This window comes from Dipodomys ordii, unplaced genomic scaffold, assembly GCF_000151885.1.
Source record: "Dipodomys ordii isolate 6190 unplaced genomic scaffold, Dord_2.0 Scaffold107, whole genome shotgun sequence".
NCBI lineage: Eukaryota > Metazoa > Chordata > Mammalia > Rodentia > Heteromyidae > Dipodomys > Dipodomys ordii.
Window position 1 is genome coordinate 3,405,727 of NW_012267323.1, and position 25,910 is coordinate 3,431,636.

Here is a 25,910-nt window from a genome sequence, read left to right on the forward strand (position 1 = left end):
GGAGCCTGGGTCCAACCCATCCACCCTAGATCAGGGAAGGGATACATTATTGCGAAAGGCATTCCTCCCTACAAGGTACCCCAAAATAACTCAAGACGTCAACAAAGTCATGCTCAAAATGGGTTTCTTCCAAAAAGGAGGAGAGAACCGAAGCCGAGTGGGTGCTCCTGAGTCATGGGACAGAGATGCAGATGGATGGACGGATATTCTGCTAAAAAAAGGCAAAAGAAAAAAGAAAAGGAAAGGGAGAAAAAAAAAAGTCCCAGTGTAATTCTAGAATTGAACCCTTTAGGAAAAAAGTGGGGGGGGGGAGGATCAAAATGAGCAAAGCCGTCAGTTCCGTGGATTTGACACTAAGAGCTTGTACAAACTGCCGTTTTTAAGCATTACCGTTTTTTTCTTTTTTTTTTTAATAAAACAATTTGAGGCTGTATAAAAACTTGAGTAAAAAATTAGCTTTGAGAGCCCACAGATTTTTTTTTTGTTTTTGTTTTTTTAAACTATGAACTATTGCTGGCACACTCTGCCCCAAGCCACCAGACCCTTTCCGGCAGCTGGTTCGAGGCCCGAGCCTGGGGACTGGGGCGCCAGAGAAAAGGGATGGGGTTAGGGGTGTGTGTGGGGGGTGTCAGGGTGGGGATGTGGACTGGTGGGACAAAGCGGCCAAGGTCAAGTGAGAAAAAAGAGCATCACATGACATAAAAATATTGCATCTTCACCAAAAGGTCCCCCACTGAGTGTTTCAAAAACCATGGTGTTCCTTTTTGGGAGGGAGGGGTGGTGGGGGAAACCACAGAGAGAAGGGGGAAAAAAGAAAAAAATTGGTTGATGTGGTCGAGTCCCTCGACCTCCTCAAGCACACCCCCCCACCCCCCACGAGCAGCTGGCCCACCTTGGAGCACCTAGATTGGGGGCCACAGCCATCACTGCCTCTTGGAGTCCCTTTCTCCATGGAAATGAAGACCCCCCTGGGTGGCAGGCCACTAGCGTGCATGGGGTAGAGGTGGACATGTCTTCGGCCCAAGAGGCCCCTCTGGTTTCCGGCCCCTGGCAACGGTGGGAGAGCAAATCCAGCACCAGGGCCCTGGCCCCCTAAGCCAGGGCCAGGAGGCCCCCCAGTCAGGCTCTGGGAGATCAGAGCAACCAAGGTGACCAAAGTGTGAAAAAATAGGATTCCTTTGATAAAAAATACTGTCCCTTGGTCTTCTCTTTTTAAGTTTGAAACACCCTGGGAGCTTATTTTTAGCAAAGCAATTCCCCCTTTACCCACCCCCAAATTATACATCACAAGTGTAGGTAAACAGCAGATTAAATGTAAAAACTGAAAACCGTAACTTCTGAAAAGTCCTTTTGACTTGAAATCTTTAGCTACTGTTCTCCATGTTACGACCTGCAGCTAGACACACGTGAATAGAAAAAACAGTACAGTTAGTGTTAAAGGCAAAACGCAGAGGGCTGGGGGGGCGCGCCCAGCACTGCCTGCAAGTTCATTCACGGTTCCTCGCTCCCCCTCCAGCTACTTCTACTCCAACAGTGCTTTCAGAGCCAGCCATCAAAAACGCAGCGAAGAATTGTCTATGAACAAACAAAAAGCTGTTAGGCAAAAAAAAAAAAAAAAATTAAAATTAAAATTAAAAATTAAAAAAAAAGTCCCCAAAGTTTCTCCAGCTGCTTTGGGGGGTTTGGGAGGACCAGAGAGGGCGGGCTTTGTCCAGGCCCTGTTTGTGTCAGTGTGTGCTAGGTTGGGTGTTGGCTACCGGTGGGCGATGGGTCTGTGGGCCACCGGTCTCCACAGACAACACACCCCTGCCCTACCCCTGCCTCCACCCAGGCGCTTGTGAGTTAAGGGGGGACGTATGGAGGGGGTGACCGGTACGGGGTCATGTTCTTGGGACGGGAGCCCTTGCCCTCCATGGGGGCCGTGAAGGGTGGGGGCGGCTGGTAGGGAGGGGCGTTAGGATCCTCATCCCGTAGGGGTGTGTACTCTCCCACGGTGTCCTGGTTCAGAGGAGTGGTCTCGGGCACGCTCTGGTTGGGGTACTCAGGCGGGGGGAGGGGGGCCTTCTCCTCCTGCAGGATGAGTGGCATGCTAGAGGAGGGTGGGGGCTTGGAGTCATCTAGCTCATCGGCAAAGATGATCGGCACCCCCTTCTTGATAAAGGTGGCCTGGTCCTCGAGGGTCAGCTTGCCCTTTCGCTTCTTGCGATAGCAGATCATGGCAATGATGCCAGCGATGAGCAGGATGGCCGCGACCACCACGGCTGGGATGACTGTGTGGAGGTAAACGTCATCCTCACTGCTCTTCTCGGGGTCCCTGTCTGGCACCTCTGTGGGTGGCACAGTGGAGGGTAACTTCTTGGACCCCACGGGGATAAACTGCAAGTGCTGGCAACTGCCGGCACCGGTCACGGCAATGCTCAGGGCCTTAAAATCAGGCTCCAGGGCGTTGGAGAAGGCAGGCCGAGGTTTCCCCGTGTCATCGGCAATCCTCCGGCTCAGTCCCGTGATCTGCTCCTTGGGACAGGGCTCCAGGGGTAGTGTGTTGTTGGTCCACTCCACGACGATGGAGCCCCGGGTGATGTTCTGTAGGGTGATGGTGCTGCAGTTTCGGTCCCCGAAGGCAAAAGCCAGCTTCTTTACCAAGGCGATTTTCTTGTGGATGTCATTCACTAGGGGCACTGGGTCACCAGTAAACTTGGCCTTGAACCTTGCAGGGGCCTTGTCCCCTTGGGGGCGCTTATGGACATGGATCTCGAAGGCATCCACGGCCGACAGGCCCCCCTTGTCTGTAGCGTGCATGAAATACTCATGTTTGCCCACGTGGCTGCTGTCGGGCAGGCCGTACATTAGCTGGCTGTTGCTGTTGAACTGCACCCAGGACTTCTCGCCTACCAGCTGCTGCTCGCGCAGCTTCAGGGTCAGCTTTAGCTTGTCGGTGGTGGTGTCCTCGAGGTCATAGAAGGTGTCTGATGGGATCTTCACCTCAAAGTAGGTGCCCACCCAGGCGTCTACCCGGTCGATGTGATTCTTGAGCTCTGGGCGCTGGTTGGGCTCCCCACCACGAGGCACGCCGCTGGTTGTGGTTCGGATACGAGTGGGTGGGGAGGCCGTCTCCAGTCTGGTGATGGGAGCTTTGGTGGTGACTCGGGGCACTGGGCGGGGGGTCCGAGGTTTCTTGGTTGGCCTGCGAGTCGTGGTGGCTGAGGAATCAGTCGAAGGCGTGGCTGGTTTGGGGGTAGATACTCGGGGCTTCTTGGTGGTAGTGGTGGGAGGCGTAACCACTGCCGTGGGCTCCACGTAGCCAGGAATGGTCATGGTTGGACGAATCTGGCCGGGAACCATGGTGCCAGCTTCTGATACCCGCGTGGGCTGGATAGGGCCCAGGGTGGGGGTCTGAATAATGGCACCTCGAGTCCGAATGGTTACCGTGGGCTTCCCGGGAACGGGCTCCCTGACGGGAGGAGCCAGGGTCTCTGTGGGAGGAGCGATGGCTGGTGATGTAGGGGTGGGCACGATCCTGGATGGTGGCTCCTGGATGGCTGTGGTTGGGGGTCCGATGGCAGTGACGGGCGTGGGTGTGGCATGGATCTGCCGCCGGATCCGTTTGGGAAGAGGGGGCTTCTTGTTGGCAATGTGCCAACCCACCACCGGATAGCCGAGCTGGGCAGACATAGCGCCCTCCCGGGCAGGGGCCTCGACGCTACGAATGTCAGGCACACTGTTCTGGTTCAAGGAGCAGCCCAGCTTCCAGGAGAGTAGAGCCCCATTCTCTACCACCTTCTTTGCGTTGCCGGGGCCGGCCATGAAAGCGGACATGTCGAATAGTCTATTATTCACCACTGGCACCAACTTCATGTTGTGAAGCTCCACCTCTGAGAAGCTGCGCATCCTGTGCAGAAGGTCGAGCCTCTGCTTTGGGGTCATCTTGGTGAGGTCAGCATCTAGAATCACTGTTAGGACCGTCACTGGCTCGTCAGCAGCACAAGCAGAAGACACTATGTCACCAGGGTCTGGCGACGCCGCCCTCACAGACTGGGGCTCACTGTGGTCCTCGGGGTAGACTTCAATGGAGAACACACTGGAGGTCTGGGGGACGTGACTGCCATTGGCGCCCAGGCGGGCAGCACTCACTGAGATATAATGCACACCCTTATCGGTGTCAAGGGGGAGGCCTTCCAGGGTGTGACTTTGTGGGTCCCAGTGAAGCCAAGATGGCAAGGCCTCCTTCCCAGCTGTAGACACCTAGGTGAGACACAAGCATGAGTTACAACTGCGTACCACAAACATGTTCACTGTACTTAACGCCTGGCCCCGCCGGAGTTCTGTGCCAAGCTGATGAGAACAGGGTGATTCCACTCCAGTTTTCATGAAAGCAAGTTACAACATTCCATTTTAAGTAGAGACATCAGAGTTGGAAAAAATGGTGGCTCTCCGCATGGCATGATGGCTTGTGCATATATATCCAGTCTTACCGACTGGAGAGGTGAGCCAGGGATTTGGGACCAGCCTGGGAAATACCACCCAAGGAAGAAAAGGAGGAACTGGGGGAGCTTTATTTTGACTGACAACAGCAATTTGACTTCTACAGGAACCTGGCCAAGTCACAGGCAAGCTGGCACGTCTGGATTTTCAAGGCCATTAGGGAAAGTCTAAGGATGCCTGAAAGGCTGGCGGCATCCATGATCGCTGGAGAGTCCTTTCCCACCGGCAGTTCCCCCTGCTCAAAGACACTCACTTCGGCCCTCACTCACCATAGAGACGCTTAAAGATGAAAACAAGACCTTCTCACCTATAGGAACTCTCGATTCCCTCTCCAGCTTTCAAAACTTAAGAGGCCCTGGAGCACCTCTCCTCTTCCCGGTGCCAAGTGGTGAAGCAAAGGATGGGGAAATTCCTTTTAAGAGACAGTAGCCTTCAGACAATACAGGATTCTATCCCCATAATCACAGCCTAATAGAAAGAAGCCCCATTTGCCTCTATGACTCCAAGCTCCAGGCAGGTTGAGGCCTGACTCCAAGTTAGCTCTTACTGTCCTCATTTAGAACTGGGAGAAATGATCCTATCCTCATAGGAGTATAGGACAAGGCACATACTGACAGCCAGTTCTGATTCCTTCCTGCTCCTGTGGACAGTCAGGAAACTAACTAAATAATGCCATACCAACAGGCTCAAGGCATGTCCAAGTTCCACTCCCCAGTCTTTCTTCCCAGATGACTTTGGACCCAAGGCACAGTGGAACCTTATCTCTCTGTTCATAACCCAAAGCATAAAAGGAAATGGGGCCTGAAGGTCAGGGGAAGGCTAGGATCTGATGAGAAACCAGGGAGAGGCTAGGAACAATCAGGGAGCTGCTTGCCTGCCAAAACCTGTCTGGCTAGGAGTGGGTGAAGCTGAGGAACATGAGGAGAGAAGAGGACTTGCTACAAGTGAGAGCCCAAAGCACAATATTCATGCAGCTGTCTGATTCCACCTCCACCTCTGATAGAGCACAGATGCTTCTGGGTAGAGCAGGAGCCAGTAGGGGTTGGGCAGCAACATCTGAGGCTAGAGGGAACTCCTCACTGCACCCTTTCCTAGCAAGGTCTCTACCTTCCTTCAGAGCTGGTCAATGCAACGACTCCTGATCATTCAGCTCCCTCTCCTTCAGTTCCCTCGCACCTCAGCCACACTGCAGAGCTGGGCCAACCTGCAGCCATCTATTGGCCATGGACCATAGACAACACTTTGGAAATACTGGAAAATGAGGTGGCCATCGGACTGCTTTCTTTACACAGTGAAGGAAGCAGGAAATAGTCCCTTTCAAGAAGTCTGAGTCTTGCTGCTGACTCATACCCAGGATGCCCTGTTCCTGTGCCATGAACTGCAATGGTGAGCCGAATCTGCTCAGAGCCTCCTGCAGATGAGGAACACAGCCACCATATGGCTGGGCCACAGGGAGACGGACGGCACAGTTTTAGCTTGGACTAACTACGGACCTAGGTCTTTCTCCTTAGATGAGGTACAGTACCAGAGTGGAAAAGGACTCAGGTAAAGCAGAGGCAGACCCATGGTTCAGCGGGTAGACAAACAGTATCAACCTGCACTTGGCTCCTACCACAAGGCCACAGACCACATTTTGAACACATTTGTCCAACCCAGCCAGTTCCCTTCTCATCTGAGCTACAAACCATTTGACCCGATGCAAACTGGTCTCAACTAAAAACAAAATCTCTTCCCTTCCAAAGTGAGGTGCCCGGTGGCTCACAATTGTAATCTTAGCTACTCGGTAGGCTGAGATCTGAGGACCATGGTTCAAAGCCAGCCAGGACAGGAAAGTCTATGAGACTCTTATCTCCAATTAACCAGCAAAAAGTTGGAAGAGGAGGTGTGTATCAAGCCACAGACCACTAGTCTTGAGCAAACAAGGGCAGGCGGCAGGACAAGCACAAAATCAGTCTTTCCATCCCAATCCCTAACATCACCTGTTTTGTCCTGTTCTTTCCAATTTCTTGTCAGTAATGCCAGTACTAAGGCTTGAATTCAAGGTCTTGCGCTCACACTTGGTTTTTTCACTCATGGTTAACACTCTTACCAATTGAGCCACATCTTCACTCCCTGATTTTTGCTGGTTACTTACTTATCTAGTTTGTAATTTTTTATTTTCCCCCAGTCGAGGGGCCTGAACTCTGGGCCTGGGCGCTGTCCCTCAGCTCTTCAGCTCAAGGCTAGCGCTCTACCACTTGAGCCACAGCGCCTCTTCTGGCTTTTTCTGCTTCTGTGGTGCTGAGCAATTGAACCCAGGGCTTCATGAATGCAAGGCAAGCACTCTACCACTGAGCCACCTTCCCAGCCCCTGTAAATTTTTTTTTTTAAACACAGAAGCCTATATTATCATTAAGTATTTGAGTTGATGAAATCTGGGGAAATTCTATTCTGACAGCCCACTATCAAGGATGCCTTCCTTTGCCAACCCACATTTCCTGGTGTGGTGTGCCATGCTCACACAAGGGTCTCATTCAGAGCCAGGGAACACCCACTTGAGGCAGGAAGAAACTGCAGTTCATCTCACGCAGGCAGGGTTGCCACAAAGCTCTCAAGCATCCAGAGAAATACTCCTTTCATGAACTCCTCTTCCTGGCTAAAAAGAGTATCCATTGTTACCAGGGGAACAATTAGAAGGCCCATGCCAGCAGCTGAGAGCACAGTCCCAGAAGGGCTGCTCCCAGCCTGCGGACATCTTGGGTTGAGGGCAAGTCCACATTGTTTGCAGGCTAGGAGGCTGAGAGGAACTAGGAATGAAAACCTCCACGAGCTTCATCAAAAGGAGACAGGGGAAGGGGACTGACTGTCGCTAGGTAGCCTAGTCGATTCATGCAAAATAAAGACATCTCTCCCTATCATCCTAAGAGGAAGAACTAAACCTGAGCTTCTGCAGCTCTTGGAGGAGCAGGCTGAGTGCCAAGGAGGGACCCCACTCCATGAGGGTTGCAGGCCACCACCATGATGTTAGCTGAGGCATAGCACAAATGAGGCAACTGTGGAGCCTCACTCAGCCGGAAATGAGGTTGTTCTGGGGTCCTGTGATTCCTGACTAGGTGTGAGCCGGCTTGCCTTTTTTGGAAACCACATCAAACAGAAAGGGCTGTAATTTCTTCCTTCCCCCCCTCATTTAGAATCCTGGGTCCCTAAGCTGACTACATTGAAAATTATTAGAACCTCTGGGAAAACATGTTGTTTTGTGTACATAAGGACATGTTTAAGTGAATCAGACACTTGATAAAAGAGTATACAAAAGAACAGATACTGTAATTCTGAACTTCTAAGCTGGCACACGTTTCAAGTGATCAGATGCTGGTATTAGTGTTCCACTCTGGAGACAGTTATCAGTTGGGAGGTTTTCATATTCTTATGGACCTGGTATTTTCCCAGATTTTTTTGGGGGGGGGCAGGGAGGTATGGGGGGGGTCTTGAACTCTGGGCCTGGGCGCTATCCCTGAACTCTTCAGCTCAAGGTGAGCTCTTTTGCCATTTGAGCCACAGCACCACTTCTAGTTTTCTGGTGGTTAACTGGAGATTAGAGTCTCACGGACTCTCCTGCCTAGGCCGGCTTTGAACCACAATCCTCAGATCTCAGCCTCCTGAGTAGCTAGGATTATAGGCATGAGCCACTGGCACCCAGCTATATTTTCCCAGATTTTAAGTAATTCTTCCCATTCCTGCCTGATCAGTTTTCTTTTCTTTTCTACTTTGTAGACTAGGTTATTTAGATAGGAGGTAATTACTGACCAAGAAGAAAGGAGGTGGGGGGGAGAGACACCAGATCAAGTGACAGTCCTAAGAAAGAAAACAGAGACAAAGTACTCAAAAAAAAAAAAAAAATTAACAGGAGGCTATCACAAGAACACACGAACCTACTTAAAGCTGTTCCCAATGGCCAAATCTAAGATAATTTTAATACCAGAATAAATAAGGCAACAATAAGTTATAAACCATTCAATATTGGAAAATGGTTAAATGCCAGGTGCTGGTGGCTCAAGCTTAGTCTTTTGCTGAACCTAGCATAGGCTAGTTTTTCTCTTGTGTATGACCAGTAAGGCTTTGATAATCAAAGCAATGGGTACTAACAGGGTAGATTTTCATTCCCCCTTCCAGATCATAAATACTTGAGACTCTACTAGATAACAGAAATGTAACCAAAATGTACGAATTCGAAGGACAGGTTTTGGGTTTGTTTTTTTTTTTAAGCAGGATCTCAATCTACAGTACAGACTGTAAATCAGTCTCCTAAGTGTTGGGATTATAGGCATGATTTAGGAAATCACTGCCATGGGCAGGAATCAGCAAACTATGGCCATAGGCAAAATGTGGCCCACCACCTATTCATACGTGACACGTCTTTTTTTTTTATTGTAAAGATACTATACTAGAGGGTTACAGTTACAACGTCTTTTCTACTTTCAAATGATTAAGGATGCCGGGCGCTGGTGGCTCACGCCTGTAATCCTAGCTACTCAGGAGGCTGAGATCTGAGGATCGCGGTTCAAAGCCAGCCCGGGCAGGAGAGACCATGAGACTCCTATCTCCAATAAACCACCAGAAAACAGGAAGTGGCGCTGTAGCTCAAGTGGTAGAGCGCTCGCCTTGAGCTGAAGAGCTGAGGGACAGTGCCCAGGCCCAGAGTTCAAGCCCCACGACCAACAAAAACAAAACAAAAAACAAAAAAAAAATTAAAGAAAAAAATATTTTTCAACATATGTATGTAATTATATTTTCATTTTCAGTATACCTAAGTTTTATTGGAACATAGCCTACCCATTCAATTACGTGCTGTCTACATGTTTTGTATTATATTGGTGATCTGAAGAGTTAAAGAGAAACTGTATGAGCCTGCAAAGCCTATAATATTTGCTATCTATCACTGTAGGAAATTAGTGTGCTAACTTCTACTCTAGATGATATTCAAAATTAAAGGATATATTCCATCTGCCTGCCTACCATATAAATGTACTCAGAGTTGAGGGGAAATTTTAGGATTCCAAAGCAGATGGAACCAGTTTTCCTTCACACAAAAGCTTCCTTTTTCACCCAATCTCCATCCTGGTGCATCAGCCAGGACATATGTCTCAGATCCCTTGTTCTCTGGATTGCTTCCCCGAAAGTGGCAACGCTAAAGATTGAGTTCTTTGGGTTCTCAAATGGTTAAAAACCACATTAGATATAAATCAACCAGCAAACTAAAGTATGTGCACGCCCATACATGCACACACATGTACACTTCTAATCTTATTTTGTAAGTCCTGGGACTTGAACTCAGGGCCTGGGCCCAATCCCTGAGCTTTCTCACTCAAGGCTAGTGCCCTACCACTATGAGCCACAGGAATACTTCTGGTTTAAGTGGAGATAAGAGTCTCATAGACTTTCCTGCCCAGGCTGGCATCAAACCACAAACCTCAGACCTCAGCCTCCTGAGCAGCTAGGATTATAGGCATGAGCCACTGGTGCCTCGTCAATTTTTTTTTAATTTACATATATTTTTTTAGTGCTGTGGATTGAACCCAGAGCGTTATGTACAATAGACAAGCACTCTAACACCAAGTCACATTCCTGGCTGTATCTTGAGGTTTGTTTGTTTGTAGTTGTGGGTCTTGAATTCAGGGCATGGGCACTATCCCTGAGCTCTTTTGCTCATGGCTAGTGTTCTACCATTTTGTGCCACAGCTCTGCTTCCAGTTTTTCAATGGTTAATAGGAGATAAGAGTCTCACAGGGGCTTTTCTGCCTGGGCTGACTATAGTCCTTAGGATTTCAGCCTCCTGAGTAACTAGAATTACAGGCATGAGCCACTGAGTGTCCAGCTCTTGGTTTGTTTGTTTTTGATGCCTGTTGTGGGGCTTGAACTCAGGGCCTGGACATTTTCCCAAAGCTTGTTGTGCTCAAGGCTAGCACTCTACCAATGAGCCACAGTTCTACTTCTGGCTTTTTGGTGGCTAACTGGAGATGAGTATCATGAACTTTCCTGCCTAGACTTCGAACCTTGATCCTCAGATATCAGCTCCCTGAACAGCTAGGATTATAGGCATGAGCCATCTTGGGTTCAATTCCTCAGCACCACATAAAGAGAAAAGGCTAGAAGTGGTGCTGGGGTTAGTAGTACAGTGCTAGCCTTGAACAAAAGAAGTACCCAGGCCCTGAGTTCAAGCCCCAGGACTGGCAAAAAAACAAAAAACAAAACAAAAAAACAAAAAACAAAACCACCTCAGGGATAGCACTTCGGCCCTGAGCTCAAGCCCCAGTATTGGCACAAAAAGTAAATAAAAAATAAAGAAAAGGAGAAAAAGTTCAGTCAAACCAAGTACTAATGGCTCAAATCTATAATCCGAGCTACTTGAGAACCTGAATTCTAAAGACTATAGTTCAAAGCCGGACTGGGCAGATAAACCCAGAAGACTCACCACAGAACTGAACAAATGGTAGAGGGCCAGCTACGAAGAAAAACAACAATCAAGGGCTGGGAAGGTGGCTCAGTGGTAGAGTGCTTGCCTTGCATGCATGAGGCCCTGGGTTCGATTCCTCAGTACCACATAAGCAGAAAAAGCCAGAAGTGGCACTGTGGCTGAAGTGGTAGAGCATAGCCTTGAACTGAAGAGCTGAGGGACAGCACCCAAGCCCAGAGTTCAGGCCCCACGACCAAAAAAACAACAACAACAACAACAATCAAGACCACAAGACCCTGCGTTCAAGCATCAGTAGCAGCACATGTATATGTGTACATGTGCTCATGCGCCTATGCGTGCGCACACACACACACACACACAGAGTTCAAAGTACTTACAAGTTCTGTATTTTAGAGTTTACCACTATGGTTTAGGAAAGGTGACTTTTTTCTTATACACATGCCAGGCTTTTTAACAAAAATCCCTAAGCCAACAACCAAGAGACTTTCCACAGTGCATAGTAATGGCTTTTCCATGTGGTGAGTCCTTCAACATGGGAGCAAACCAGAATTACTGCAGCCTGCCTATAACTGAGAGCTTAGGAAAAGGCATCAAAATTAAAATGGAAGATGAGAATCCCTCATTTGCACTTCATATCCGGTCTCACCTTGATTATTTCTCCACTGGAGGCAATTAAATCTGTTGGAATGGTCACTCGAAATGAGCGGCCGACGACAGCTGTGCCATCAGGAATGCCAACCACGGTGGGAACAGCCTCATGAAGGTCGGAAAGCACAGAGTGCATGGATGCCTCCAGTTGGTTCTCCCAGTCCCTGACGGCTTCTGAAGGGTCACTTGGCCAGCGGGATTGCGCCATGGCCATGAAGAGTAGAAGGAGAAAGGTCCTCCCCCAAAGGGGGAGCAGTGAGTGGCCCACAGACATCTTTAGCATGGGCTTGAGTTTGCTCAAGCTGATGATCTTGCTAAGGAAGGAAGCAAGTGATATGGTCCCGGAGTTGGGTCCTCACCCTCTGTATACTTTCTCCATCCCAGAACACCCAGAGTCTGTAAAAGAAGAAGAGGAGATTCACATTTCAGCAATGGTCACTCTTTCAAAGTCATGTACTATCCCCCAATGCTTCTGCCAAGAATGTCTACCCTGTCTCACATACTGCACCATGAAGCTACTACTCTAGTCCGCTAATTATATTGTTCTATACTTCAGTGAATATGTGAACACCAAAATTAAAAATATGACATTTAAATCATTCAAAGAAAAAAGGAAATACTTAGGCAGAAATCTAGCAATGTATGTCTAGAATTTGTATACTGAAAACTATAAAACGCTGTTGAAAGAAAGCAAAGATTGAAACCCACAGTAAAAACATTGATGCCCCTAAATCAGTATATAGGCTGTGAGTAAATAACAACCACTAGAAGATCTCAGGCCCTAATCCCTGAAACCTGTAAAGATGTTATAAAGAAAAAGAGTCTTTGCAAAGGTGATTAAAGTAAGAGTCTTGATGTGGTGAGATTATCTGGGTAGGATCTAAATTCAATCACCATTGTCAGAGGAAATTACTGTGGGGTCCCTCCTCCCCACCACCCTACCCCCTCCCCACACACAGAATGAGATAGAGATGTGAAACAGAGATACTGACGTGAAACCTAAGGCAGAGACTGGAGTGCTGAAGCCACAAACCAAGGAATGTCAAAGAATGCTGGCAGCCACAAAAAGTTAGAAGCCCCGAACAGGAAGTGGCGCTGTGGCTCAAGTGGTAGAAGACTTGCCTTGAGCTGAAGAGCTCAGAGACAGCACCCAGGCCCAGAGTTCAAGCCCCAAAACCAACTAAAAAGAAAAAGAAAAGAAAAAAGGAAGAAAAGACAGAAGCAAGGAATAGATTCCCCCCCAGAGCCTCCAGAGGGAGCTCAGTCCTTGCCAACACCTTCATTTTGGACTTCTGGAGACCAGAACTATAAGAGAATAAATGTGCATGCTATTTGAAGCCACTAAGGCTGTGAAAATCTTTTTACAGCAGCCCTAGGAAATTAATACAATGTTTAACATAACTCATATTAAAACCTCACTAAGGTTGAACCACTACTAAATATCCCCATGCTGCTGATCACATGTATGGTGTATAACATGTGAACACTGTTATATATTACAGACTATGATAGACAATTTGCTCCAGGAAAGTTAGAATGAACTTGTGACTTAGAAATCATGTAATCACTTAATCACAATCAAAAAAAAAAAAGAACTTCAGGGAAGGGAGGGAGAGAGGGGATGGTAGGGGGAAAACAATGGAGGGGCTAACAATGTTCAAGAGGAAGTGTACTCATTACCTCACTCATGTAACTGTAACCCTCTGTATAGTATCTTTACAATAAAAAAAAAAAAACCTCACTAAGAAGCTGGGAGCTGGTGGCTCATGTCTGTAATTCCAGCTGAGATATGAGGATCGTGGTTCAAAGCCAGCCCAGGCAGGAAAGTCTATGAGACTTTTTGTTTTGTTTTGTTCTTACCAGTCCTGAGGTTTGAACTCAGGGCCTGGACACAGTCCGTGAGCTTCTTTTGCTCAAGGCTAGCACGCTACCACTGAAGCCACAGTGCCACTTCTCAAGAGACACTTATCTCCAATTAACTACCAGGAAACTAGAAGTGGAGCTGTGGTTCAAGCACTAGCCTTGAGTAAAAGTGCTCAGGACAGTGCCCAGGCCCTGAGTTCAAGCCCCACAACCAAAAAAAAAAAAAAAAAAAAAAGCACTGTATGTGTTCTATCTCCAGCAATGCAAAACTAAAAGACAGAGAGAGATGAGAAAAATTAAAAATACATAAACCATATAGAAAAAACATATAAATTACGTTGTCTATGAATTAATATACAAGAAATAAAACTTTGCACTTGATCATAAAAACTGCCAAATTCAGGATTATAATCACTTGAAGAGAAAAAGGGGAATCTCATAAGGGTCTCTAACTTTAGAACTTACTTCCTCAAACAGACAGCTTTTTGTTGTTGTTTTTGTTTTGTGCAATATCAGGATTTGAACTCAAGGGTTCCCATTCACTTCACTTGCCTGTTCAGCTGGTATTCTACCACCTGACCCATACTTCCAGCTTTGCTTTTAGCTGATTAGAGACAGATCTTACAGGCTCTTCTGCCCATCTGGTTTTGAACCTTAATCCTGATCATCTCAACCTCCTGAGTAGCTAGAATTACAAGTGTGAGCCACTAGCATTGAGCCTCTCTCCATTTCTTGACACCTATGTTACTAAAGTTTAAATATATTGCTGTTCCTGCAAGCAGAGTGCCTGGTATATAACAAGTGCCTGGTATATAGCTCCTAAACCAGTGCTTGCACTTTGAGGGCTCACAAAAACATATCAAACACAAAGGAGAAAGGAATTAAAATTGCATGCCTCAGGTGTTTTCTAATTTGGTATGGTCCCACCCTTACTCTTCTCCTTTTCTATTGCCTTGTTCCAGCTCCAAGAGACCCTCTGCAACCAGCCAGCCCTCCCAGGACTTCAGATCCATTCCTTGCTATGACTTTTCCTCTCTAACATCAGTACACAGCTGGGTCATTTTTATCTAACACGGACTCACCAGAATTAAATGCTATATTCACTACCAAGGACCAAATGACTACAGAGACCCGACGGGAATCAATTCCAAGAAGTACTTTATTATCAAAGACATTTGCATGGTCCTCCACCAGGAAAGGCAAGGAAGGAAATATCCTGATTTCTCAATGTCTAATGTTTTTCATACTCTGGTACGAGTCTTCTCCTCAGGTACCTATATAGCACCCCAAATTTAAAGAGGTTCCTTGCTGGGCACTGGTGGCCTAGTCTATATAATGCTATCTACTCAGAAGAGATCTAAGATCTGAGGATTGTAGTTCCAAGCCTGCCCCAGGCAGGAAAGTGTATGAGACTCTTATCTTTAATTTTCGAAGCTGCCCCAGGCAGGAAAGTGTATGAGACTCTTATCTTTAGTTAACTACTCAGAAAAAGCCCCAAATGGTGCAGTGGCTCAGGTGATAGGATGCTAGCCTTGAGAAATAGCCTTGAGTGAAAGAAGCTCAGGGACAGTGCCCAGGCCCTGAGTTCATGCCTCAGGACCAGCAAGCACACATGCACACATGCATGCGCACGCACACGCGTGCATGCACACACACACAGTTTCCTCGTGTTTTATTTTTTCTATTTTTATTTTTAGTATCTTGTCCCTTTTGCAGCATTTTTATAGTGTATTGTATCATTTTTTTGTGTGTGTGCCAGTCCTGGGGCTTGAACTCAGAACCTTTTGCTCAAGGCTACCACTCTACCACTTGAGCCACAATGCCACTTCTGGCTTTTTCTGTTGATGTGGTGCTGAGGAATCCAACCCCGGGTTTTGTGCATGCTAGGCAAGCATGCTACTGCTCAGCCACATTCCCCCAACCCCTGTATCACTTTTTAATTTTTTTGTTCTATCTTAATTTATAACTTTAGTTTTGTGTATGTGTGTGTCTTGTTCTGCTTCTTACTGTTACATAGTGCTTTTTTTTTTTTTTTTGAGACAAGGTCTCCTTATGTAACCCAGGCCAGCCTCAAATTCATGATCCTCTTGCCTTCTCCTCCTGAGTGTTAGAATTACAGGCCTATAACCACACCCAGCTTACGTAGTGCCTCTTTTACTGGGCTTTTCCTTTCTTGTGCATTGTAACTCTATTTAGTAAATGGCTCAGCTCAACCAACAGCCCAACGAGACTAAATGAGGGAGGACAAGGATATATCTGTTGTAATCCCTAAAGTATGACCAGCACTCCCAAGGTATCCAGACAAGAGGAAAACACAGGCTCCTTTAAAAAGAAAAAAAACCTATATATATTTAATTTAGTTTACTTACTTTTCCCATTTTTTTTCTTTCTTTTTGTCAGTCGTAGGGCCTAAACTCTGGGCCTGGGCACTGTCCCTCAGCTCTTCAGCTCAAGGATAACGCTCTACCACTTGAGCCACACAGTGCCACTTCTGGCTCTTTTCTGCTTATGTGGTGCTGAGGAATCGAACTCACGGCCTCATGCATGCAAGGCAAGCACTCTACCACTGAGCCACCTTCCCAGCCCCCATTTTTACTTTTTTAATCTGATTCTTATTTTTTAAATCTTATGTGAAAAACAGCATGCATTAAGCGCCACACCCTGTCCTACAAGAGTATAAGCTCAGTCTGCTATCTGAGGACACAGGATGACATAGGGTGTCTATTTCATGGTCATGACTAAGTGCTCTGCATTTAGCAGGCAGGCAGGCAATGTCCAGGGCACAAGTCCAACTACTATGTGTTGGTTTTCCATGCTCTGAGGAGAAAAGATCTTTTTTGTAATTTGGCAAAAAAGAAAGCTGTGTCTTTCAGATGCTGGCTTTCTACAAACAAGGGTCAAGTCTGCTTGTGCTAGGAACTCAGTGGGCTATCTACACACCTGTGTTAGAGTGTTCCTCTCAATTTTTTTTTTGGGGGGGGAGGTTGGTCATGGGGCTTGAACTCAGGGCCTGGGCACAGTTCCTGAGCCTTTTTGTGCTCAAGGCTAGCGCTCTATCACTTTGTGCCACAGAACCATTTCTAGTTTTTTGAGTGGTTAATTGGGGAATTTTCTGCCTGGGCTGGCTTCAAACTGTGATCCTCATATCTGAGCCTCTGAGTAGCCAGGCTTATGGGTGTGAGCCACTGGCATACAGCTAGGATTTTTTTTTTTAATACAAGTCTCATATTCACACACTTGGTCACTGCTGAGATCCTTCTACTCACGTTTATAGGGATGAAGGCTTAAAGAAAGGCCAACATTCAACCATAGTCAGGAGAATAGTTAGCCAGGCACTAGTGGCTCACACCTATAATCCTAGCCACTCAAAAAGCTGAGATCTGAGGATTGAAGTTTGAAGCCACCTCAGATAGGCAAGTCCATGAGCTTTTATCTTCCCCAATTAACTACCTAAAAAGCCAGAAATGGTAGTAGCTCAAGTAGGTAGAGCACTAGGCTTGAGGACAAAAGCTTAGGAACAGTATCCAAGCCCTGAGCTTAATCTCAGGATTGGCACCCCCCAAAAAAAGTGTTTAGGCTTCTTGACATTCTAACAGCATGGCACACCAGGATCTTTTCAGAGCCACTCAAGAATGTATTTCAGCTGGACCTGTCTGGCTGACAAGAACAGCCAAAGCTTTACTGAGAGATGAGTGGCGCAAGAGACCCACTCCCCGTGCCAGCAGCCATGCCCACAACTAAATTGGAGCTCTTACTGTTGCCCTAGATGCCAGTGAAATCTAATTCGATAAAGAAGGCCCTCTCAGAATCTTGGGCGCTCTGAACACACACACCCACCAGCCATGGTATACAGGGTGACACAAAGTCAAGCTTGCGAGACAGCAGATCCATTCCTCAGCTTCAGAATCCCATCTCAGGGACAGAGTCTGGACAGGGTAGAATACTCCTGTCATCCCAGCACTCTGGAGGCTGAGGTAATAAGAGGAAGATCTTGAGTTCAAGGTCTTGTGTCAAGGTAATAAAAAGTGAGCAGGGTACCTCACTCCTGTCATCCTAGCTACTCAGGAGGCTGAGGTCAGAGGATTGTGGTTCAAAGCCAGCCTGAGCAGGAAAGTCTGTGAGACTCATCTCCAATTATCCACCAGAAAACCAGAAGTGGTGCTGTGGCTCCGGTGGTAGGCGGAAGAGCTCAGGGACAGCGCCCAGGCCCAGGCTTCAAGCCCCGTGGCTCCAAATGCAGGCCAGCCAGGCATAAAGTGAGATCCTCTCTCAAAAGTAATTCACAGGGGCTGGGAAGGTGGCTCACTGGTAGAGTGCTTGCCTGGCATGCATGAGGCCCTGTTCGATTCCTCAGTACCACATAAACAGAAAAAGCTGGAGTGGTGCTGTGGCTCAAGTGGTAGAGCGCTAGCCTTGAGCTGAAGAACTCAGAGACAGGGCCCACGCCCAGAGTTCAAGCCCCAGGACCGACAATAATAATAATAATAATAATAGTTCACAGAAGTCAGGCACTGGTAGCTCATGCCTGTAACCCTAGCTACTCAGGAGACAGATCTAAGGATTTCATATAGAAGTCAGCCCAGGCAGGAAAGCCTATGAGACTCTTTATCTCCAATTAACTACCAAAAAAGCTACAAGAGGTGGTGTGGCTCAAGTAGTAAAGGCACTGTCCTTAAGAAAAAAAAAAAAAAAAAGCTCAGAATAAGGAAGGCCCTGAGCTCCAGCCCCAGGACAAGCACAAAGACAAAATAACAAAGTAATTCACATAGGCTAGCACTGGTGGCTCATGCCTGTAATGCTAGCTACTCAAGAAGTTGAGATCTGAGGGTATTGGTTTGAAGCTAGCCTGGATAGGAAGGTCTGTGAGACTCTTGCCTCCAATGAACCACTTAAGAGATGGAAATGGAGGTTATGACAAGTGGTGGAGCACCAGCCTTGAGCAAAAAACTTGAGAGACAACATAGTGCCCAGGGTCAAGATAGTGCTGAGTTCAAGCCCCAGAACAAGCACAAAAACAAAAAAAAAAAAAAAACTTTCAGACAACTTAATCTAAAAATCTAAAAATGAGGGACTCTGGAGTGATACACAAAAGTAAAAAACTCAGGTCTGCATAAATAATTGCCTAAAAGGTAACTGATTTACCAGATTAGTTATCAAGTACAACTGAGGAATCAAAACTATTACAGTGGGCTGGAAATGTGGCACACATTGAGTACAGTGCTTGCTTAGCATGCATAAAGCCCTGGGTTCGATTCCTCAGTACCACATAGACAGAAAAAGCAAAAGAAGCTCAGGTCTATGTTCAAGCCCCAGGACTGGCAAAAAAAAAAAATATTATGATGGTAAGCCATCATCTAAGGCATAGTTCAGCAGGAAAGAATTCTAGCCCTGCCTCTCACCTATACTAATAATCTCTATCTAGATGTAACTGAAGCATGACATTCAGTTAAGAGTAAAGCACTCGACCCTTATACCCAACGCTGACCAGACAGCCTAACGTGCCTGGGAAGTATAAAGTTTTTACTCCACTGGCATTCCAGCTCAGGAGACAAGTAGTTCTCTGCTCAGTCTACCTCCCTAGAGCTAATGAGTGCCCCAGACACACGAAAGCCCAATTACTAAATGTGTTCTACTCAATAAATGTGAGGAACAAAAGCACATTAAGGCACCAAGTCAATGTGCAATCATCTTAATGCTTTGTCATGGGCTGAAAAACCCAATGAATTAAAACTTCCACATATTTTAAACCAAAAACTGCAAAGAATATAGCTACTAGTTCTTACTTTCCAAGAATGAAAGAAAAGTTAAGATTTAACACGTTTCTAATCACACAGCATGAAGCAAAGGTCCTGAGGCCCAGTAGTCCCAAAAGGCATGTTACCTAAAAACAGTCCCTAATCTGTCAAAATTGCTACTATTTATCCGCCTGTAATCCTAGCTACTCAGGACAATGAGATCTAAGGCTCGAGGTTCAAAGCCAGCCCAGGCAGGAAAGTACCTAAGACTCTTTTTTTTTTTGGGGGGGGGGTCAGTCATGGCACTTGAACTCTGGGCCTGGGCACTGTCCCTCAGCTCTTCAATTCAGGCTAGTGATCTACCACAGAGCCTCTTCTGGTTTTCCGGTGTTTCATTAGAGATAAGAGTCTCACAGACTTTCCAGCCAGAGCTGGCTTTAACCCTGATCCTCAGATCTCAGCCTCCTGAAGAGCTAGGATTACAGGCGTGAGCCACCAGCACCTGGCTAGTAATACTCCTTTTATCTTTGATTAACCACCAGAAAAGAAGAAGTGGTAGAGCATTAGCCCTAAGCAAAAGAGCTCAGGAACAGTGCCCAGACCCTGAGTTCAAGCCCCAAGATGGGAGGGGGGGGGCAGATTTCCATTTTAAAACAAGACTAAAATAATAAAATCTCAGGTCCCTGTTTTAAGTGGTTGAGGAAAAGTGAAAAAGCGGACATCCTAACTAACAACCTATCTAGGGTTATAACAACAAAGGCTTTTTTCCATGCCACCCAGAAGTTAAAGTGAAATATTAACTGTCAGTCTAGTATTAATACAGAAATTCTGGAAGGTTAACTAGTTTAAAGAGGCTCAATCTGATAGCCAACAGAATATACTTAACACACTGGAAAAATAATAGTTGTAAAGTCACTGTTTATTTTGGCTCCAAATACCAAAAAGACAGGCATATTTCTCTGCTTATAAACACTTCTTAACATCTGATAAAAGGTCTTAAACCAAGTCATTGGTGAAAATTTAAGGATTCACCCACGATTGCTCTAGTCATGAACAAATTCCTACCTGGCGTGTTTGGTGATATAGGACTAACTCTAAGGTTTTAGGAAGTCAGCAATCAAGGGGATGGAGGAACTAATCAATCAAAGGGATACAGGGTCACACAAATAGCAAGAGATTTAAAGGTAAAAATATGCAGGAGAGAAAGCTGCCACTTCTGAGAAGCAAGTACCGTGAAAAAGTCCATCTAACAGAAAGCTACTTGGAACATTTCTCTCACTTGGAAAATGCTTATAAATTCTCACCTACAGAAGATATCAAATGCAAGGATCTACAAAGGGTAGTGATTTCTGCTAATGGTAGTTTGGGTTTTTTTCCAGCAAACATTGAAAGAAGCAAAGATATAACACCTGGGTATAAACTGGCTCAGGTGCAAACATGTCCTAGACAAAGGGAAGATGTGGCTCAAAACCCAGAGCTAAACAGTCTTTCTTTACTGGACCACAGCTTCAATCTGAGTAGATTTTTAACATTTTATGTGATAGGGCTCACTGAAAAAACAGTTCATCTACACTTCACTGAATTCCATAAGCTGTGGTTAAATATTACTTACTACTTTTAACTATTCAGATGGTAGGTTTTATGTTGTGTTTTATTTTTTTTTTAGAATTGAAATTTGTTTTAGGCTGAAGATACAGCTCAGTGCTGCAGGGTGTGCTTTAACATGGACACAACCCTAGGTTCAATTCTCAGCAAGTAAACACACACACACACACACACACACACACACACACACACACACACACACATTTTTAAATTTGTTTTAGGCTGAAGATACAGCTCAGTGCTAAGACAAGCCAGACACCAGTAGCTCACATCCAAGCTACTCAGGAGGCTGAGATCTGAACATGGAGGTTCAAAAGCAGCCTGGGCAGAAAAGTCCCTGAAACTCTTATCTCCAATTAACCATTTAGCCAGGGCTGGGAAGGTGGCTCAGGGGTAGAGCGCTTGCCTTGCATGCCTGAGGCCCTGGGTTCGATTCCTCAGCACCACATAAACAAAAAGAAAAAAGCCGGAAGTGGCGCTGTGGCTCAAGTGGTAGAGCGCCAGCCTTGAGCTGAAGAGCTGAGGGACAGCGCCCAAGCCCAGAGTTCAGGGCCCACGACCAGACCCAAAAAATTAATTAATTAATTAACCATTTAGCCAGAAGTAGAGCTGTGGCTCAAGTGGTCGAGTGTTAGTCTTAAGCACAAAAGCTCAGGGGCAGTACTCAAAACTTGAGTTCAAGCCCCAAGACTGGCACCAAAAAAAAGGGGGGGAGGAGGAGTAATATACTCATTGCCCTACTCATGTAACTGTAACCCCTCTGTACAGCATCTTTACAATAAAATTTTAAAAAAAGGGGGGGAGGGCATGTGCCAGTGGCTCACACCTGTATTCCTAGGTACTTAGGAAGCCAAGATCTGAGGATCCTGACTCAAAGCCAGCTTGGGCAGAAAAGGCCTGGGAAACTCTGATCTCCAATGAACACCCAGAAAACTGGAAGTGGCGTTATAATTCAAAGTGGTAGAGCACTAGCCTTGAGTAAAAAAGCTTAGGGACAGTGACCAGGCCCTGAGTTCAAGTCCCATGATCAAAGTAAATAAATAAATAAACAAAAGTTAAGATAGACCAGAAACAGTAAAGCATACCTCCAATCCCAGTGCTTAGGGACTGTGAGGCAGAAGAATTGCAAATTTGAGGTAAGCTTGGGCTACATAGCAAGATCCTATCTCAAAGTAACAAACAAAACACGATGGTATATTTCATGTTATGGATACTTCACCAGAATGAATGAATGAATGAATGTTTTAGGAAAAATTACTCAGGAATTAAAGGTATTACTCAGTGATAGAGTACCTGCCAACCACATATAAGGCCCTGAGTTGAATCCCCAGGATAAACAAAGCTAAACAAGACAAAAATATTATTGAGTCATACCAATTAAGACTTCAGAAAAAAAAATATTACAAGATGCTTTATGAGCACATTCTCATAACAAGGTCCAAGTCTTAATTACCAATGATGAACTAGGTGCTCTGGCTCATGCCTGTAATTCTAGCTACTCGGGAGGCTGAGAACTGAGGATTGCGAGTCAAGGCAGCCTGGGTAGAAAAGACCATGAGACTTTTATCTCTATTTAGCCAGCAAAGTCAATGAAAAGGAGGGGTATAGATCAAGTGGTAGAACACCAGCCTTAAGTGAAAAAGCCAAGTGAGAGCGAGAAGCCTTGAGTTCAAGCCTCAGTGCCAGCACAAAAAAAAAATAAATTAGAAAGCCAGGCACTGGTGGCTCACGCCTGTAATCCTAGCTACTCAGGAGGCTGAGATCTGAGGATCGCGGTTCAAAGCCAGCCTGGGCAGAAAAGAAGTGGCGCTGTAGCTCAAGTGGTAGAGCGCTTGCCTTGAGCTGAAGAGCTGAGGGACAGTGCCCAGGCCCAGAGTTCAAGCCCCACGACCGACCAAAAAAATAAAAATAAATTAGAAAATAATTACCAGTGCCCAGGTAGTATGAAAAAGATTAAATAAGAATCAAGCCTAGCTGGGCGGCAGTGGCTCACACCTATAATCCTAGCTATGCAGGAGGCTGAGATCTGAGGATCCCAGTTCAAAGCCAGCCCAGGCAGGAAAGTCTGTGAGACTCTTATCTCCAATAAACCACTAGAAAACCGAAGTGGTCCTGTGGCTCAAGCATTAGCCTTAAGCTGAAGAGCTCAGGGATAGCGCCCAGGCCGAGTTCAAGCTCCACCACCTACCAAAAAAAAAAAAAAGATATATACATCACTAAGTACAGTCACACACCACAGAACAATGTTTAGATCTCATCTACAATGTTGGCCCTCTAAGGTTATAATGGAAATATACCTAACACCCTAGACATAGCACAATGCATTACTCATGTTTTTGTGGTGACAACAGTGTAAAACCTAATGGAAGCCAGGCGCCGGTGGCTCAAGCCTGGGATCCTAGCTATTCAGGAAGCTGAGATCTGAGGATTGTGGTTCAAAGCCAGCCCGGGCTTTGAACTATTGGGCTGCTAGTCCTACAAAAGTCTAGCACACACAATTATACACAGAACATAACATTTGCTAATAACAATAAACAACTGTTACTGGTTTATATTTCTACTATACTTTTTTTTCCTTCTTTGCTAATAACAGGTTTGAATTCTGCCTCAAAAAAATTACTCAGCTTGCCAGGTGCTGGTGGCTCACACCTGTAATTCTAGCTACTCAGCAGGCTGAGATCTGAGAATCGTAGTTCGAAGCCAGCCCAGGCGGAAAAGTTCCTGTGAGACTCTTATCTACTCAAAAACCTGAAGTGCAGCTGTGGTTCAAAGTGGTAGAGTGCTCATCTTGAGCAACAGAGCTCAGGGACTGCACCCAGGCCCAAGTTCAAGGCCCTCAACTGCAAAAAAAAAAAAAAAAAAAAAATTTACTCAGCTTGCTTGCTTGGCTGTAACTGTAACTACCATTTTGACCACACTTCTAATCCAGCCTTTCCTGATTACTTTGGAGATGGGAGTTTGATGGACTTTTTGCCTGAACTGATTATGACCTGCAATTCTCAGGATCTCAACCTCCTGAGTAACTATGATTTCAGGTATAGGCCACTAGTGCTTGGGTTTTTTGTTTTTTGTTTTTGTCCATTGTGGGGCTTGAACTCTGAGCCTGGGCGCTGTCCCTCAGCTCTTATGTAAAGTTTTTGTTACTTGAAAAAAATTGGGGGGGGGGGAGCTCAGTGGTAGAGTGCTTGCCTTGCGTGCAAGAAGCTCTGTGTTCGATTCCTTAGCACAGCATAATCCGGAAATGGTGCTGTGGCTCAAGTGGTCGAGCTCTATCTAGCCTTGAGCTGATGAGCTGAGGGACAGTGCCCAGGCCCAGAGTCAAAACAAAACAAAACAAAAACTATTAAAGATAGGGGAAAACAAAGCTTATAGAATGAGGATATCCAGCTGGACGGATGGATGGACAGACAGACACACACACACACACACACACACACACACACACAGATCCACACCAAAGATTCAGACCAGAACTGAAAGCACAGCTCTCTATATTAACTCACCACCCAAGCCAAAACTGCTATCACATGGGTACAAGCAGCTCACAACTATTGCCCATGGGTCAAGTCCAATCACTTGCTGAGTTTAAGACCCTATATGACTTCCCACAGGTGGCAGGGGCGGGGGGTGGAGGGGTGGGGGGGAGGAGCCACCTGTTCAACTCCATGTGCACTGAGAGTTCCCAGAGCAACTCTAGGCTTCCTAATGACCCTTACATTCTCCTTTTCACACAGCCCCTTTCCCTCCTCTAGTCCAGAAACGGCAGCCAACTCCACCTTGGAGCCACTATACCAATCACACTCTGACAATACCACCTCAAAAGATAGGACTAATTACAATGCTACATTCAGATATGAGAGCCTTCTCCTTAAAAAAAAAAGAAAAAAAGAAAAAGAAAAAGAAAGCAAGCCATCTATTAAGTGGATTTTTTTTAACTCCTCCTCCTACGCCAGGGCTCAGCCTCTCTTAAAATGCTGCTTCAAGAAACCTTTCCAACAGGACACTTTGCAGCTTCCTTGAATTCTTAGAATAGTAACAAGGTCCAGATTTGATGTGCTCAAATAATCTAATGATTGTACACAAGAACATAGGTCGGATGCATGTCTTCCCATGAAATTTGGCACCTACTGTGGGTGAACTATGTCAAAGACTGCATATAACTTCAAGGGACACTATACGCAAAGTCCTGACAATAGTACAAACAGCATGGCCTCAAGGGGCTGATCTACTTAAGGAGCACATACCCCAGAACAAGAGTTCCTCACGTTGACATTCAGATATACATCCTTCCTCTTTAGAAACTAACTCAGTGATTCTTATTTCTCATCAATTAGAAAAGGATACCTTTTTTTTTTTTGAGGCAAGAAAGACCTGTTTTCTGAAGTCCATCTATTAGAAGAAACTAGAGGTGTAGCTCTCAGTGGGAGAATGCATGCTTAACATGCATGAGGTACCACTAAAAATAAATAAAGCTCATCTTATTCTCATCATTTTCCTTTTCTACTGAAAACAAAACAAAGAATTAAGACACTCCCTTTATTCAATGGCAGTTTTGTTTTTTTTTTTGGTTAAACCTAGAGCTTCATACATGCTAGGCAAGCATTCTATTAAAGTTAAACCCTCAGCTCCACAGTTAAGTATCCAAATTTAAAAAAAAAATCAGACTTATTTTAAAATCAGACTAATTTTTTTAAGATTTTTCAGTAAATAGAAATATATATCATGGGGAGTGGTGCTGTGGCTCAAATGGTAGAGCACTAGCCTTGAGCTGAAGAGCTGAGGGACAGCATCCACCCAGAGTTCAGGCTCACGACTGACCAAAAAAAAAAAGAAATATATATCATGTACTCATATCTCCAGGTTTCTACATGCCACTCCAAGTTAAAGAAACCATATACTTAAGAGGCTGAGACAGGAGGATCAGTAATCTGAGTAACATAAAGAGACGCTATTCTCCTACTCCAAGACACAAACATACAAAAAAAGGATCATCGTGAAAAAAAGCTGATGCCACACTGGGACAGGAGCCTAAAATCACGTTGCACCACTAAGTACTCAGACAATGACAAAGACCCTCAAAAGAATACAGGGACCAGCTAGCTAGCAGGGGCACTCATTGACCAAAC

At 45.8% G+C, this 25,910-nt stretch overlaps 1 protein-coding gene across 1 annotated transcript in view; it reads right to left on the bottom strand.

Annotated features, from left to right (window-relative positions):
- Positions 1 to 400: 400 nt before the first annotated feature.
- Positions 401 to 25,910, bottom strand: part of Dag1 (dystroglycan 1 (dystrophin-associated glycoprotein 1)) — a 44,812-nt gene continuing 19,302 nt past the window's right edge. The window contains exons 2-3 of the mRNA XM_013028193.1: positions 11,580 to 11,977; positions 401 to 4,242 (exon numbers count right to left, since the gene is read on the bottom strand). Coding sequence (XP_012883647.1) covers positions 1,843 to 4,242; positions 11,580 to 11,864 — 2,685 coding nt within the window. The 5' untranslated portion in view covers positions 11,865 to 11,977 and the 3' untranslated portion in view covers positions 401 to 1,842. The remainder of the gene's footprint in view (positions 4,243 to 11,579; positions 11,978 to 25,910) is intronic.